This window comes from Neoarius graeffei, chromosome 20 (genome assembly GCF_027579695.1).
Source record: "Neoarius graeffei isolate fNeoGra1 chromosome 20, fNeoGra1.pri, whole genome shotgun sequence".
Lineage (NCBI taxonomy): Eukaryota > Metazoa > Chordata > Actinopteri > Siluriformes > Ariidae > Neoarius > Neoarius graeffei.
In genome coordinates this window covers 1,210,953-1,224,962 of record NC_083588.1, presented here as the reverse complement: position 1 = coordinate 1,224,962, position 14,010 = coordinate 1,210,953, and the positions used below count along the sequence as shown (strand labels likewise).

The window sequence follows — 14,010 nt, the reverse complement described above, 5'->3', positions numbered from 1 at the left end:
CCCGTAGTCAGCTGGGATAGGCTCCAGCTTGCCTGCGACCCTGTAGAACAGGATAAAGCGGCTACAGATAATGAGATGACATCACCATCAGAGGTGGACAAAGAACCCAACTTCATTACTTAAATCAAAGTCCAGATCCAGCTGGTCAAATGTTACTCCGATACAAGTGAAAGTTGTCCAGTCAAATTTTTACTTAAGTTAAAGTACCGAAGTATTTGCTTTTAAAAATACTTATTAAAAGTACATTTTCTGTCAATGCATTGCTGTATTATTGCCACAACGCTTACAAAACCTAATGCTGTTACCAAAGACAAATGTGAATTCACAAAATGAACGCATGCTGTGCCATCATGGTGGTTTAACGTTAAGCTAGCTAGTCAGTGAAACTCCACCTGACATGCTAGCAAACTCTTTTCAAACTCAAAATCATATTAGGCAGCTCACGTTACTAGAAAAGAAAGATTTCTGCATTTTGTTTATTTGGCAAGATTATGCTAAAACATATTTCTGAAAGGACATTCTATGTCCCAATAGCTAGCCGCTGTGTTCGGGGATCAGGTCATCGAGGCCCCTGCGTTCGACTGCCGCCCAGTCCACACTGCACCGGCCCCCTACGGCTACCTCTGTGGGTGGTGAACCCACAGGAGGGCGGGCCCATGTCACCACTTCGGGCTGAGCCCGGCCGGGCCCCGTGGGCAAAGACCCGGCCACCAGGCACTTGCATATGAGCCCCAACCCCGGGCCTGGCTCCAGGGTGGGCCCCGGCTGCGCCATACTGGGTGAAGCTCTCGATTTACCGGTCGATCTACGTTCCGACTCTCACCTATGGTCATGAACTCTGGGTGATGACCGAAAGAACAAGATCGCGGATACAAGCAGCCGAAATGAGTTTCCTTCGCAGGGTGGCTGGGCTCTCCCTTAGAGATAGGGTGATTAGCACAGTCACTCAGGAGGAGCTCGGAGTAGAGCCACTGCTCCTCCACATCGAGAGGAATCAGCTGAGGTGGCTCGGGCATCTCTTTCGGATGCCTCCTGGACGCCTCCCTGGGGAAGTGTTCCAGGCATGTCCACCCGGGAGGAGGCCCCGGGGAAGACCCAGGACACGCTGGAGGGACTGTGTCTCTCGGCTGGCCTGGGAATGCCTCGGTGTTCTTCCTGAGGAGCTGGCCGAGGTATCTGGGGAGAGGGAAGTTTGGGCTTCCATGCTCAGACTGCTGCCTCCGCGACCCAGCCCCGGATAAGCGGAAGAAAATGAGATGAGATGAGATGAGATGAGATATTTCTGAAAGGACTTCAGATAAGTTAACGTTAGTCATGTTAGCGTAACTCCGTTTTTACATGCTAACTAACAGTGTCCAAGTTAGCTAGCTATGTGTTAACGTTAGCCGTGGACAAGGCGATGGCAACTTGGCAGGCAAATCCATAGAAAGTAATTTGACTAACCAGACTGTATCGCTATTGCAATGTTATCACTAGCTCTAAAAGCAAAGACAACTTCACTGCAAGCTTTCTCTTGGAATAAAACGTTTACAGACCTCAATATGCTTCCGCAGGTTGGACGGCGAGTTTTTGTAGGCCGTGATGTGGTTCGTTTTTGGCAAACAAAGCAACCATTTAAAATGAAACGAATCTTTAATCCTTTCAGAAAACTGAAACATGGGTTCTATGTAAAGCCATGAGTGTGTATGCGTTCTCCAGAAGAACCGCCTCCTTCCATTCTGCCCTCAACTGATCGTGTTCAAATAACGCTGCGGAGGAATTATTGAGCTTGATTTTATACAGTCTATGGACGTGACGTGACCCTAGTGATTACTGATCGGCTGTCTCAGTCTCACCTGCGGAAAAACCAATCACGTTTTAGAAAAGAAGAGAAAAAACACCCACTTTCAAAGCCACTTCATAGTAACGAGTAATGAGGATGTAAGTAAATGTACTTCGTTACTGTCCACCTCTGATCATCATCCACACACAAGCAGGTGGATAACAAATAATATTAACCAATAGTATGACTTTACATTTAGCTCCTCCCTGATCAGCTATCATCATATAAAAACTCTGAAAAGTTTGGTCTATTGAACAAAAATGTGATTTGATTTCTGTCTCTCAAAATGAAATATTTACTGTACAAAAGCACCATTGTTCGAATAAAATGACATCTTTAAACTTTCAGGGTGTGGCATAGTGGGCGGAGCATAGGAGGGCAGATTGTACTCAGGAAAATAGTGACGCCGGTTGTACAAGATGGCCGTCCTCATCATACTGTTTCAGAGTTCAGCGACACAACACGTGCCTCATTTATCAAATGTTTAATAAATATTAATTCATGTTGCCAAAATGAATGAACAATTCCCTCCAGATTGACAAAAGTTTTGCTTTAGTTGCACTGAAATACAACCCCGATTCCAAAAAAGTTGGGACAAAGTACAAATTGTAAATAAAAACAGAATGCAATCATTTACAAATCTCAAAAACTGATATTGTATTCACAATAGAACATAGACAACATATCAAATGTCGAAAGTGAGGCATTTTGAAATTTCATGCCAATATTGGCTCATTTGAAATTTCATGACAGCCACACATCTCAAAAAAGTTGGGACAGGGGCAATAAGAGGCTGGAAAAGTTAAAGATACAAAAAAGGAAGAGCTGGTGGACCAAATTGCAACTCATTAGGTCAATTGGCAATAGGTCATTAACATGACTGGGTATAAAAAGAGCATCTTGGAGTGGCAGTGGCTCTCAGAAGTAAAGATGGGAAGAGGATCACCAATCCCCCTAATTCTGCGCCGACAAATAGTGGAGCAATATCAGAAAGGAGTTCGACAGTGTAAAATTGCAAAGAGTTTGAACATATCATCATCTACAGTGCATAATATCATCAAAAGATTCAGAGAATCTGGAAGAATCTCTGTGCATAAGGGTCAAGGCCGGAAAACCATACTGGGTGCCCGTGATCTTCGGGCCCTTAGACGGCACTGCATCACATACAGGCATGCTTCTGTATTGGAAATCACAAAATGGGCTCAGGAATATTTCCAGAGAACATTATCTGTGAACACAATTCACCGTGCCATCCGCCGTTGCCAGCTAAAACTCTATAGTTCAAAGAAGAAGCCGTATCTAAACATGATCCAGAAGCGCAGACGTCTTCTCTGGACCAAAGCTCATTTAAAATGGACTGTGGCAAAGTGGAAAACTGTTCTGTGGTCAGACGAATCAAAATTTGAAGTTCTTTATGGAAATCAGGGACGCCGTGTCATTCGGACTAAAGAGGAGAAGGACGACCCGAGTTGTTATCAGCGCTCAGTTCAGAAGCCTGCATCTCTGATGGTATGGGGTTGCATTAGTGCATGTGGCATGGGCAGCTTACACATCTGGAAAGACACCATCAATGCTGAAAGGTATATCCAGGTTCGAGAGCAACATATGCTCCCATCCAGACGACGTCTCTTTCAGGGAAGACCTTGCATTTTCCAACATGACAATGCCAAACCACATACTGCAGCATCATGGCTGCGTAGAAGAAGGGTCCGGGTACTGAACTGGCCAGCCTGCAGCCCAGATCTTTCACCCATAGAAAACATTTGGCGCGTCATAAAACGGAAGATACGACAAAAAAGACCCAAGACAGTTGAGCAACTAGAATCCTATATTAGACAAGAATGGGTTAACATTCCTCTCCCTAAACTTGAGCAACTTGTCTCCTCAGTCCCCAGACGTTTACAGACTGTTGTAAAGAGAAAAGGGGATGTCTCACAGTGGTAAACATGGCCTTGTCCCAACTTTTTTGAGATGTGTTGTTGTCATGAAATTTAAAATCACCTAATTTTTCTCTTTAAATGATACATTTTCTCAGTTTAAACATTTGATATGTCATCTCAAGTCAAGTCAAGTCAAGTCAACTTTATTGTCAAATATGCTATACATGCTCGACATACAGCACAGATGAAATAACAGTCCTCTCTGACCCACGGTGCAAACTGGCAATGCAATAAATAAAAATAGAATAATTGAAAAAAACAAACAATATAAACAGTATAAGCACTCTACATAGGAACTAGACAGACTAAACACTCAAACAATATAAACAGTATAAATAAACAGTATAAACACTAGATAAGAACAAATCTATGTTCTATTCTGAATAAAATATGGAATTTTGAAACTTCCACATCATTGCATTCCATTTTTATTTACAATTTGTAGTTTGTCCCAACTTTTTTGGAATTGGGGTTGTAAAAGAGGAATAATAAGATTATTAAAATATCAGTAGTTCCTTCTGGATGTGTATTTGAGGCACAGATTTAAACAAAACATTCGTTTGTGGTTAAAGGGTCACTGTGTTCCATTTCTTTAATAGAGCCTCCAGCCATGTACATTCTTTTTCTCTCTGTGCACTCGCAGAAGGCAGTCGCATTCTCTCCCTCTCCCTTCCCTTATCTTTCCTGCTTCTGCTTCTGCTGTCTCGTCTGTCTAGTGTCTATATTTTTGAGAGAATCTCTCCACATTGCTCTCCGAACTAAAAACCATGGAATTGATAAACTGGTCTCTTCACGCAATTGACACAATCTTCTCGACGAGAAGCCTGGGTTCGGGGGAACCAGCCTGTCCTGCTGGAATGTTCGCAGCCGGCTACACGATGGACGCATGTGAGAAGTGGCGGGTCGTATGCCTGGCGGTTCTTTCTGTGGAGGACATTGAAGACATCTACCTATTCGGAACCATGATTACAGGACTTTTGCTGATTGGATTAGGCATTGCCCTGGTTTATCAATGAAATCATAAAACGGTGACAGCTGTTCAAAGCCCCATAAAGCTGCCCGACATGATTGAAGCAGTGGGCAGAGCTGTTGGCACTCAGACTGTGGCTATTCAGAACTTGAACCGCAACGTGGATAACATCGTGGAGAAGCTTTCAGCTTTGCAATGGAAATCAGATCGTTTTGGAGACCAAGATGGACATAGTGGACATACGGCGTAGGCATGCAAAGGAATGCGTCTGCTCACTAAGACCAAACAAATTCCAATCTTATCTATTTTCGGCTCCCTAGCCAGCACTGGCCTTGGCCAAGGCCGTTGCTGGGTCAACAATTCCCCTGGAGAACACTGCTGTTAGACTCTCTCGTATTCCTTCCCCCACTTCCAGCGGTCGCTGCTTCACCCTCAGTGTGACAAGCGGGTGCGTGACCAGCGCCCTCATGGCTGCAGGAGCAGACGGCTGCTTGCTTGCGCTGGATTACCTCTACCTCCTCCCCTCCCCCCACCCCCCTCACCCCCCACCCCTGATCACCCCCCCTTTCCCCCCCTTCCCCCCCTCATGTCCCGTGTTTCATGTTGTAATGTGTACTTGTGTTATTTTGTGATTATGTGGTTTTCATGTTGTAAAGTATACTTGTGTTGTTGTTTTTTTGTGCTTATGTGCTGAGGTTTTTTTAATGTTCCCACACTGTACTCCTCACAGGAGCATAGGGTGGGGGTTGCTTTTTTCTCCTCTCCTTTCCTCATGTTACTCTGTAATTTTCTTTTTTCCCTGTCTTCCTGTCCTGTCTATTCCCCCTGTCAGTTATGTGTATGTATGTATGTAAGGACAGGTTGATGGCCAATTTCACTGGTACAGTGATAATAAAGGGTTCATTCATTCATTCTCCTCTTCCTCAAGTCAAGTCGAGTTTATTTGTATAGCGCTTTTAACAATAAACATTGTCGCAAAGCAGCTTTACAGAATTTGAACGACTTAAAACATGAGCTAATTTTATCCCCAATCTATCCCCAACGAGCACGCCTGTGGCGACGGTGGCAAGGAAAAACTCCCTCAAACGACACGAGGAAGAAACCTCGAGAGGAACCAGACTCAAAAGGGAACCCATCCCCATCCGGGCAACAACAGACAACATGACTATAACATTAACAGTCCTAACAAAGTCAGCTTTGTTGATGCTATAAACCCCCCACCAATGGAAACCCGAGTGCAAAACCATTCACGACAACCGGAGTCCCAAAGTCAGCAAGTCAACTGCAGTCCCCAGCCACAAAACCATCACTGCAAGAGTCCAGAGCGTCCTCCAGGAGCGACCTCCAACTGTCCACATGGGGCCGCCCTCCACAGGAGTGATGAGGAGACTCCAACCAGACACAGGGCACCAGGATGGATCAGGCAGGTCCGAGGAGCAGAAGAGGTTCAGCATCTCGATCCCAGGACCAACATGTAACTCAGAGGGACAGATTTGGGGGAGGGAGAAGAGAGAAAACACAGGTTGTTAGGTATGCCCAATGTCACCTGAATAAGTAGGAACAGTATACATATTGCACTGAGTACAAGCAGGGACTCTGGCAACTAACTATGACAGCATAACTAAAAGGGGAGAGCCAGAAGGTAACACAGGCATGAGAAGTTCCTCCTCCTCCTCCTCCTCCTTCTTTTATGAGGAATTACATCTGTCTGCTCATAAACATAATGTGACTGTGGAACAGGAGGCGATCAGATAAACTCCACCACATCAAGGTTATAAAAGGAACACGAGCACACCTTAGTGCTGACATCACACCGAGTTAAGGCTGAGCAATATGGAAATATTATCATATCACATGACACCGAGTGGGCGGCACGGTGGTGTAGTGGTTAGCGCTGTCACCTCACAGCAAGAAGGTCCGGGTTCGAGCCCCGTGGCTGGTGAGGGCCTTTCTGTGCGGAGTTTGCATGTTCTCCCCGTGTCTGCGTGGGTTTCCTCCGGGTGCTCCGGTTTCCCCCACAGTCCAAAGACATGCAGGTTAGGTTAACTGGTGACTCTAAATTGAGCGTAGGTGTGAATGTGAGTGTGAATGGTTGTCTGTGTCTATGTGTCAGCCCTGTGATGACCTGGCGACTTGTCCAGGGTGAACCCCGCTTTTCGCCCGTAGTGAGCTGGGATAGGATCCAGCTCGCCTGCGACCCTGTAGAAGGATAAAGCGGCTAGAGATAATGAGATGAAATGACACCGAGCAATATTTTCAGTATACACGATATCCAGGACATCATCGCACCATTTACTGCCAAATTACAAACAAAGCAGTGGAGCGAGTGCTGCATTTTAGACAAAAAACTGATAACACTGATTTTTTCATTTGCAGAAAGGAAAGTGAGGAAACACTTTAATCCAAAAACAAAAATCATATTTTCAGATCGGCGGCACGGTGGTGTAGTGATTAGCGCTGTCGCCTCACAGCAAGAAGGTCCGGGTTCAAGCCCCGTGGCCGGCGAGGGCCTTTCTGTGTGGAGTTTGCATGTTCTCCCCGTGTCCGCGTGGGTTTCCTCCGGGTGCTCCGGTTTCCCCCACAGTCCAAAGACATGCAGGTTAGGTTAACTGGTGACTCTAAATTGAGCGTAGGTGTGAATGTGAGTGTGAATGGTTGTCTGTGTCTGTGTGTCAGCCCTGTGATGACCTGGCGACTTGTCCAGGGTGTACCCCGCCTTTCGCCCGTAGTCAGCTGGGATAGGATCCAGCTCGCCTGCGACCCTGTAGAACAGGATAAAGCGGCTACAGATAATGAGATGAGATATTTTCAGATCAAATCAGTCGGTGTGATAGTTTGAGCTCCTCGTGGTTTTCTGGATCGCCTCGATTTTACAATTTATCTGCAAATGTGGATGTTGTTGTTCCTGAGAACAGTTTACATTCGAGTCTCAGTCACTGAACAGTGAATAACTTCATGATGCTCAGACTCGAGTTCCTTTTAACACATGTTTTGACTGGATACAGTTATTTTACTTTTACTGAGGTTTGCCACAATAAATACATAAATAACAAAAGTGGCAGGAGAAGAATACAGGGCAAAGCCCCAATTAACATTCAACCCCTAACAAAATACAAAACATTACAAAACATATTTAGATGATTAAAAACAAGAAAAACAATAAATATAAAAAATAATTATCAATTGACTAAGTAACAAAAATATCCAAGTTAAATAAATATAGGTCATGGTGCCCGGTATGAGCGCAATCTTGAATTATAATGGCTACGAAGTAGTTTTTTGAACTCAGGAACTGATGTAGACTGCTTTATATAACTGGGGAGACTGTTCCATAATTTTATAGTTCGAGGAAAATATGAGTTAGTGAAATAATCTTGCTTATGCGACATAAGAGGACAAAAGTTGTTAAAATCATAGTTACGAGTTCTATAATGGCTGGTTGCAGGTGACAAAAAATTGACAAAATTTGCTGTTATTATCCCAACCTTGAATTTGAATAGGAGGACTAAGTCATGTATCTCCCTACGAAATTCTAGAGGGAGTCAATTTAGCTTACACAGCCTGTCATTGTATGTTAACTCTACGGCCGGATAGTTTAGAATAAACTTTGTGGCGCAACGCTGGATGTTTTCCAACAGCTTTTGATGTTTAACTGTATAAGGGGACCACAAAGGCGATGCATATTCTAATATTGGCCTAACTAAAGTCATATACAGTAACTGCCTAGTTGATACATCGTAAATATCACGCCCACAAACGCGCTTCACAAGACCTAACACTTTGTTTCCCTTAGCACAAAGTTCCTCAATATGGGTAGCCCACGTGAGCTTATTAGAAACAACCACCCCGAGATCGAAAGTTTCAGAGGCTGTTTCCAATGCCTTCCCAGCTAGTTGATAATAATTTGGAGTCCCTTTACGTGATCTCAGCTTTGACATGTGCAAAACCTTGCATTTAGAGATGTTAAACTGCATGCCATAATCCATACTCCAGTCATGGAGACAGTTCAAGTCGCTCTGCAAAGAGGCGCCGGAACTTGCAGATTCAATAGGGCAATAAAGCTTGCTATCATCTGCAAAGAGGGCAAGGCTCGACCCGTACTCAAGATACCTTGGCATATCGTTAACATATCAAAAACAGTAATGGACCCAAGATGGATCCCTGAGGGACTCCAGAAGTGACGGGCAACCACTCCGAAAATGTGCCATCAAGAACAACCCGTTGATGCCTGTCTGTCAAGTAGCTTTCAAACCACTTTAAAAGCGACCCAGAGACACCATAACAACTAAGCTTGGACAACAGGAGGTAATGAGGGACTTTATCAAATGCCTTGGATAAGTCTAGATGTAAAACATCAACCTCCTGTCCCCCAGCTAGTAAGTCTAAGATGTGATGATAGACTTCAAGAAGCTGAGTTACAGTAGATCTACCTCGCAAGAAACCATGCTGCAGGTGATAAAGAAATGGTATAAAATATGGATAACAATGTCCAAAGACACAGCGTTCAAAGACTTTTGAAATAATACAGAGTAGAGATATTGGTCTATAATTCTCTGCCAAGGTGGGGTCTCCCTTTTTAAAAACAGGTGAGACATTCGCGCGCTTCCATGCCGAGGGAACAGAACCCAAAGACAAGGACATGGACATAATTTACACAATGACGGTGCTATCTCACTAGCAATGTTCTTAAGCAGAGATCCAGGGATACCATCAGGTCCACATGCTTTATTTGGATCCAAGCTCATTAGGACTTCATTCACCTCAGACACTGTAAGTTGTATAGAGTCAAGCTGATCATCAACGGCGTGCGAAGTCTGGGAACTAGAAAATGATGAAGACGATACTTGGCTAAACACAGAATGGAAAAACTTGTTTAGCAGGTTCGCTTTTCCCTGACTGTCAGTTATAAATGCACAACCGTCCCTGAGAAAATCAGGAGATGGTTTATCTGATGTGCAGGACTTTACATAAGACCAGAAACGCTTTGGATTTTTAAGAAATTGAGGCTTTTAGCTTCTCTGAATATTCTTTTCTTTTGTCAGCCAGCATGGATTTAGCAGACCGCCTGAGCTCGTTGTACTTTAATTCAGCCGACACGGATGGATTCTTACATAATTTTTTCCTTTGTAAGTCTTTCTTTTTCAATAGAAAACGAAATTCTTTATCAATCCATGGCGGATCATTAACATTACGAGCTTTGCACTTTGGAATATGCTTGTTAACAGCAGTTAAGAAAAAAATCACACCAATTTGAAAAAGAGGCATTGATGTCATTTGGAACGAAGCACATATCCCACAAGGTATTTAATACTGTTTGTTTTAGGCCCGTCCAATCAGCCCGCTTAAAGTTGTAAACAGATCGCGTAACTTTAGGCTTTTTTGGTATTTTAAAATCCAGCTCAAAGCTAACCAACTTATGGTCAGTAAAAAGAATATAATTGAAGCCATGAATATACCGGAATTTCTCAGGAATATAGAAGGAGGTTCTTTATAATCGCACTGTCCTTGTTGTCACCCAGATGAGGATGAGTTCTTTTTTGCATCTTTGAGGTTTCTGCCTCATTAGGGATCAATTTATAAATTTCTCTCAAAGCATGTTTTATAACAGGATCATCGAGCCTCCAGGTCAAAGAACAAATCCAGGATGCAAATCAGAAATAAGAGTTTGTAAACGGCGAGTGTTTATTTCGGGCTTTATCTCAGTGATCTCAAAGTTGCCAACCCAGACAGACTTTTTTTTCCCAGTATGTGTTAAATTTAAATACTGCACTGACAGGAATAGAACTCAAGTTTAACCCATGTGGTCAAACTTGTCAATTTCCATCCATTATCTGTAGCCACTTATCCTGTCCTACAGGCAAGCTGGAGCCTATCCCAGCTGACTATGGGCGAGAGGCAGGGTATACCCTGGACAAGTCACCAGGTCATCACAGGCCTAACACTTAGACAACCATTCACACCTACGGTCAATTTAGAGCCACCAATTAGCCTAACCTGCATGCCTTTGGGGGAAACCCACACTGACAGCATGCAAACTCCACACGGAAAGGCCCTCGTCGGCCGCTGGGCTCAAACCCAGGACCTTCTTGCTGTGAGGCGACAGTGCTAACCACTACACCACCATGCCACCCCAACTTGTCAATTTTTTTTAAATTGTTTAAAAAAACTACAGATTTTTTGGGGGGCTTGCTTGCTCATTAGGGATAAATTTCAATGTCAGTTTTATCTCTGGATTTCTGTAAAGCTGCTTTGTGACTTTTTATGTGCATTGTTAAAAGATTAGATTAGATTAGATAAAACTTTATTGATCCCTTTGGGCGGGTTCCCTCAGGGAAATTAAGAAGTGCTCAATAAATAAAACTGAATTGAATTTTTTATGAAAAGAAGTGTTAAAGGATGTGTTCATGGTCCAGTTCATGTCCCCGCCCTCATGCCCTGACCTCCGGGAACCCTGACACACTGACTGCGTTCCTTTGCGCTCGTCTCTCGTCTGTTATCACATTTCCTCAGCAGAATCCTGGCAGAAACTTGTGCGTTTTGTTAAATTTGTGCACAGGTTTTGCTGACCTCCACACACAGGATGCGACGCCATCACAGCTGGGTGCGGCACGGCTGTGAATTTTGAAGGACTGGCACGTATTTAATTTTATTACTTCAGGCATAAAACATAATAGCAAATCCTGTTTCCACACTGAACATTCTTGTAAAATGTTTTATTCCACAGCAGTTTGCTGGTTTTATTGTTATAGAATGTCAGGCTCCATACTTAATGTGTAATGTTTGTAAAATGAGTTACTCATTGACATTATAGCAGCTAGTTTTTAACAGTAGTTCCTTCTCCAGCCTGTCTGTTATCTCTCTCCCAGAGGAAATTCAACAAAACAAATGCAGTGTATTATGTAACTGAGAAACAACAATGTGAATCATCCGCCATACCCGGCCCTGAACGAGCTGTTACCATGGAAACCACAACTTATTAGAATGAGTGCGTTAATATAAACCGGCACTATTGTCAGAGCTGCTGTTATAGAGAATTAATCAACACCTTCTGACCAATCAGAGTCCAGAACTCAGTAGTTCTGTGGTGTAACTAGTTTTAAAATGTTTAATACTGTTTTTCCCCCAATACAGATTTAATAAATTGACAGAATTGAAAATTAAGTTGATTGTTAAATTATTAGTTTCTTTGCCTTGTAAAAGTTTCAACTTGTAACGCTTTGTAAGAAGGGAACACTCTTTTAGGGTTCTATACAGAACCTCAGTATCCAACGAGAGACAAAACTGAAGAATGCAGAAAGTGTTCAAAAACATTCTCAGATTTGATTCTTGATCCCTGTCTGGGTAAAATGTTTCGGTGGTGCCTGTATGACTAAACTTTATCAGAAACACTAACAGTTTCCTCAATGATGTCAGTTTTTTCTTTGTACGGTTATTCCTGGATCTGTCAATAAGCTCTGTGTGAAATTTAACCCAACAACAAGTTCAATTTCATACATCACTGATTACAAGGGACACTGTTCCTTTATTTTATGACAAAGCAGCTTTCATATTTTAGTTTCTGATTCATGAAAACTTTCCACTCACATGATGTGTGATGTTAATATGAGACCTGTATTTCACCTGCTCTGTTTACACACTGAAGTGAGATGGAAGATGCTGGTGACACAATTAAATGCTGAAAAACTGGTAGTGATAGAAAAGTGCTGAGATGTGAGAAAAAAAATGCTGATTCCTCAAATCTAATGAGCATGATTAACCGACTTATTGAATCCTTACAGATAATATGAATAAAGATAAAGGGTTCAGATTCGCAGAGAAGGTACAAAGAGCCTGTAATTTCAAATCAGATTTGATGTAATAACGATGATTGTATATCAGTAATAGTGTTTATACAAAACATAAAATCAAATTATTAAAATTAAATAAAAAGTAAATACACTTTTAAAAACATTAATTAATTGATTCCACTTATTATTATTATTATGTTAAACTATGCACATATATTTCAAATAGAACAACAAAGAAATAATCTCATCTCATTATCTGTAGCCGCTTTATCCTGTTCTACAGGGTCGCAGGCGAGCTGGATCCTATCCCAGCTGACTACGGGTGAAAGGCGGGGTTCACCCTGGACAAGTCGCCAGGTCATCACAGGGCTGACACATAGACACACAACCATTCACACTCACATTCACACCTACGCTCAATTTAGAGTCACCAGTTAACCTAACCTGCATGTCTTTGGACTGTGGGGGAAACCCATGCGGACAACATGCAAACTCCACACAGAAAGGCCCTCGCCAGCCACGGGGCTCGAACCCGGACCTTCTTGCTGTGAGGCGACAGCGCTAACCACTACACCACCGTGCCGCCCTACAAAGAAGAAATAATAATAATAATAATAAATTACAATACAAATACTTGTGGCGGCACGGTGGTGTAGTGGTTAGCGCTGTCGCCTCACAGCAAGAAGGTCCGGGTTCGAGCCCCGGGGCCGGCGAGGGCCTTTCTGTGCGGAGTTTGCATGTTCTCCCCGTGTCTGCGTGGGTTTCCTCCGGGTGCTCCGGTTTCCCCCACAGTCCAAAGACATGCAGGTTAGGTTAACTGGTGACTCTAAATTGACCGTAGGTGTGAGTGTGAATGGTTGTCTGTGTCTATGTGTCAGCCCTGTGATGACCTGGCGACTTGTCCAGGGTGTACCCCACCTTTCGCCCGTAGTCAGCTGGGATAGGATCCAGCTTGCCTGTGACCCTGTAGAAGGATAAAGCGGCTAGAGATGATGAGATGAGATGAGACAAATACTTGTTCTACCTGAAGCTCAACATCTGTTCCTGTTGGACCGATAGGACAGAAGATTTCAGTCTCTGTTTGATTTGATCACTATCATGAGCAATATGCTTGAAAATAAAAGGGAAATTAATACAAAAAATGAAAAAAAAATTAAAACAAAACTGTACCTGGTTGATCTCAGCTTTTTTTTTTACTATAATAATAATAATAATAATAATAATAATAATAATAATAATAAATTGGGAGTTATGTGGGAAGTAGCCTATAAACTTGAGAGAACAGAGAATCGGTACCAGCAAAAACCAGAAGGTATTACAGAAAACCATCATGCTAAGATCCAATGGTAAGATCCAGTGATCATGGTCACATGATCCAATATGACCATGAAATAGAAAATAGAAAGCCAGATATTGTTGTCGTAGACAAAATTGCCAAGCAGTGCTTGATTATAGATATTGCCTGCAACAGAGACAACAGAGTCTGTGATA

The 14,010-nt window shown here is 42.9% G+C and overlaps 1 protein-coding gene across 1 annotated transcript in view; it reads left to right on the top strand.

Annotated features, from left to right (window-relative positions):
- The first annotated feature begins 348 nt into the window (after nt 1-348).
- Nucleotides 349-14,010, top strand: part of rpl14 (ribosomal protein L14) — a 47,587-nt gene continuing 33,925 nt past the window's right edge. The window contains exon 1 of the mRNA XM_060901071.1: nt 349-353. Within this exon, the coding sequence (XP_060757054.1) occupies nt 351-353 (3 nt within the window). The 5' untranslated portion in view covers nt 349-350. The remainder of the gene's footprint in view (nt 354-14,010) is intronic.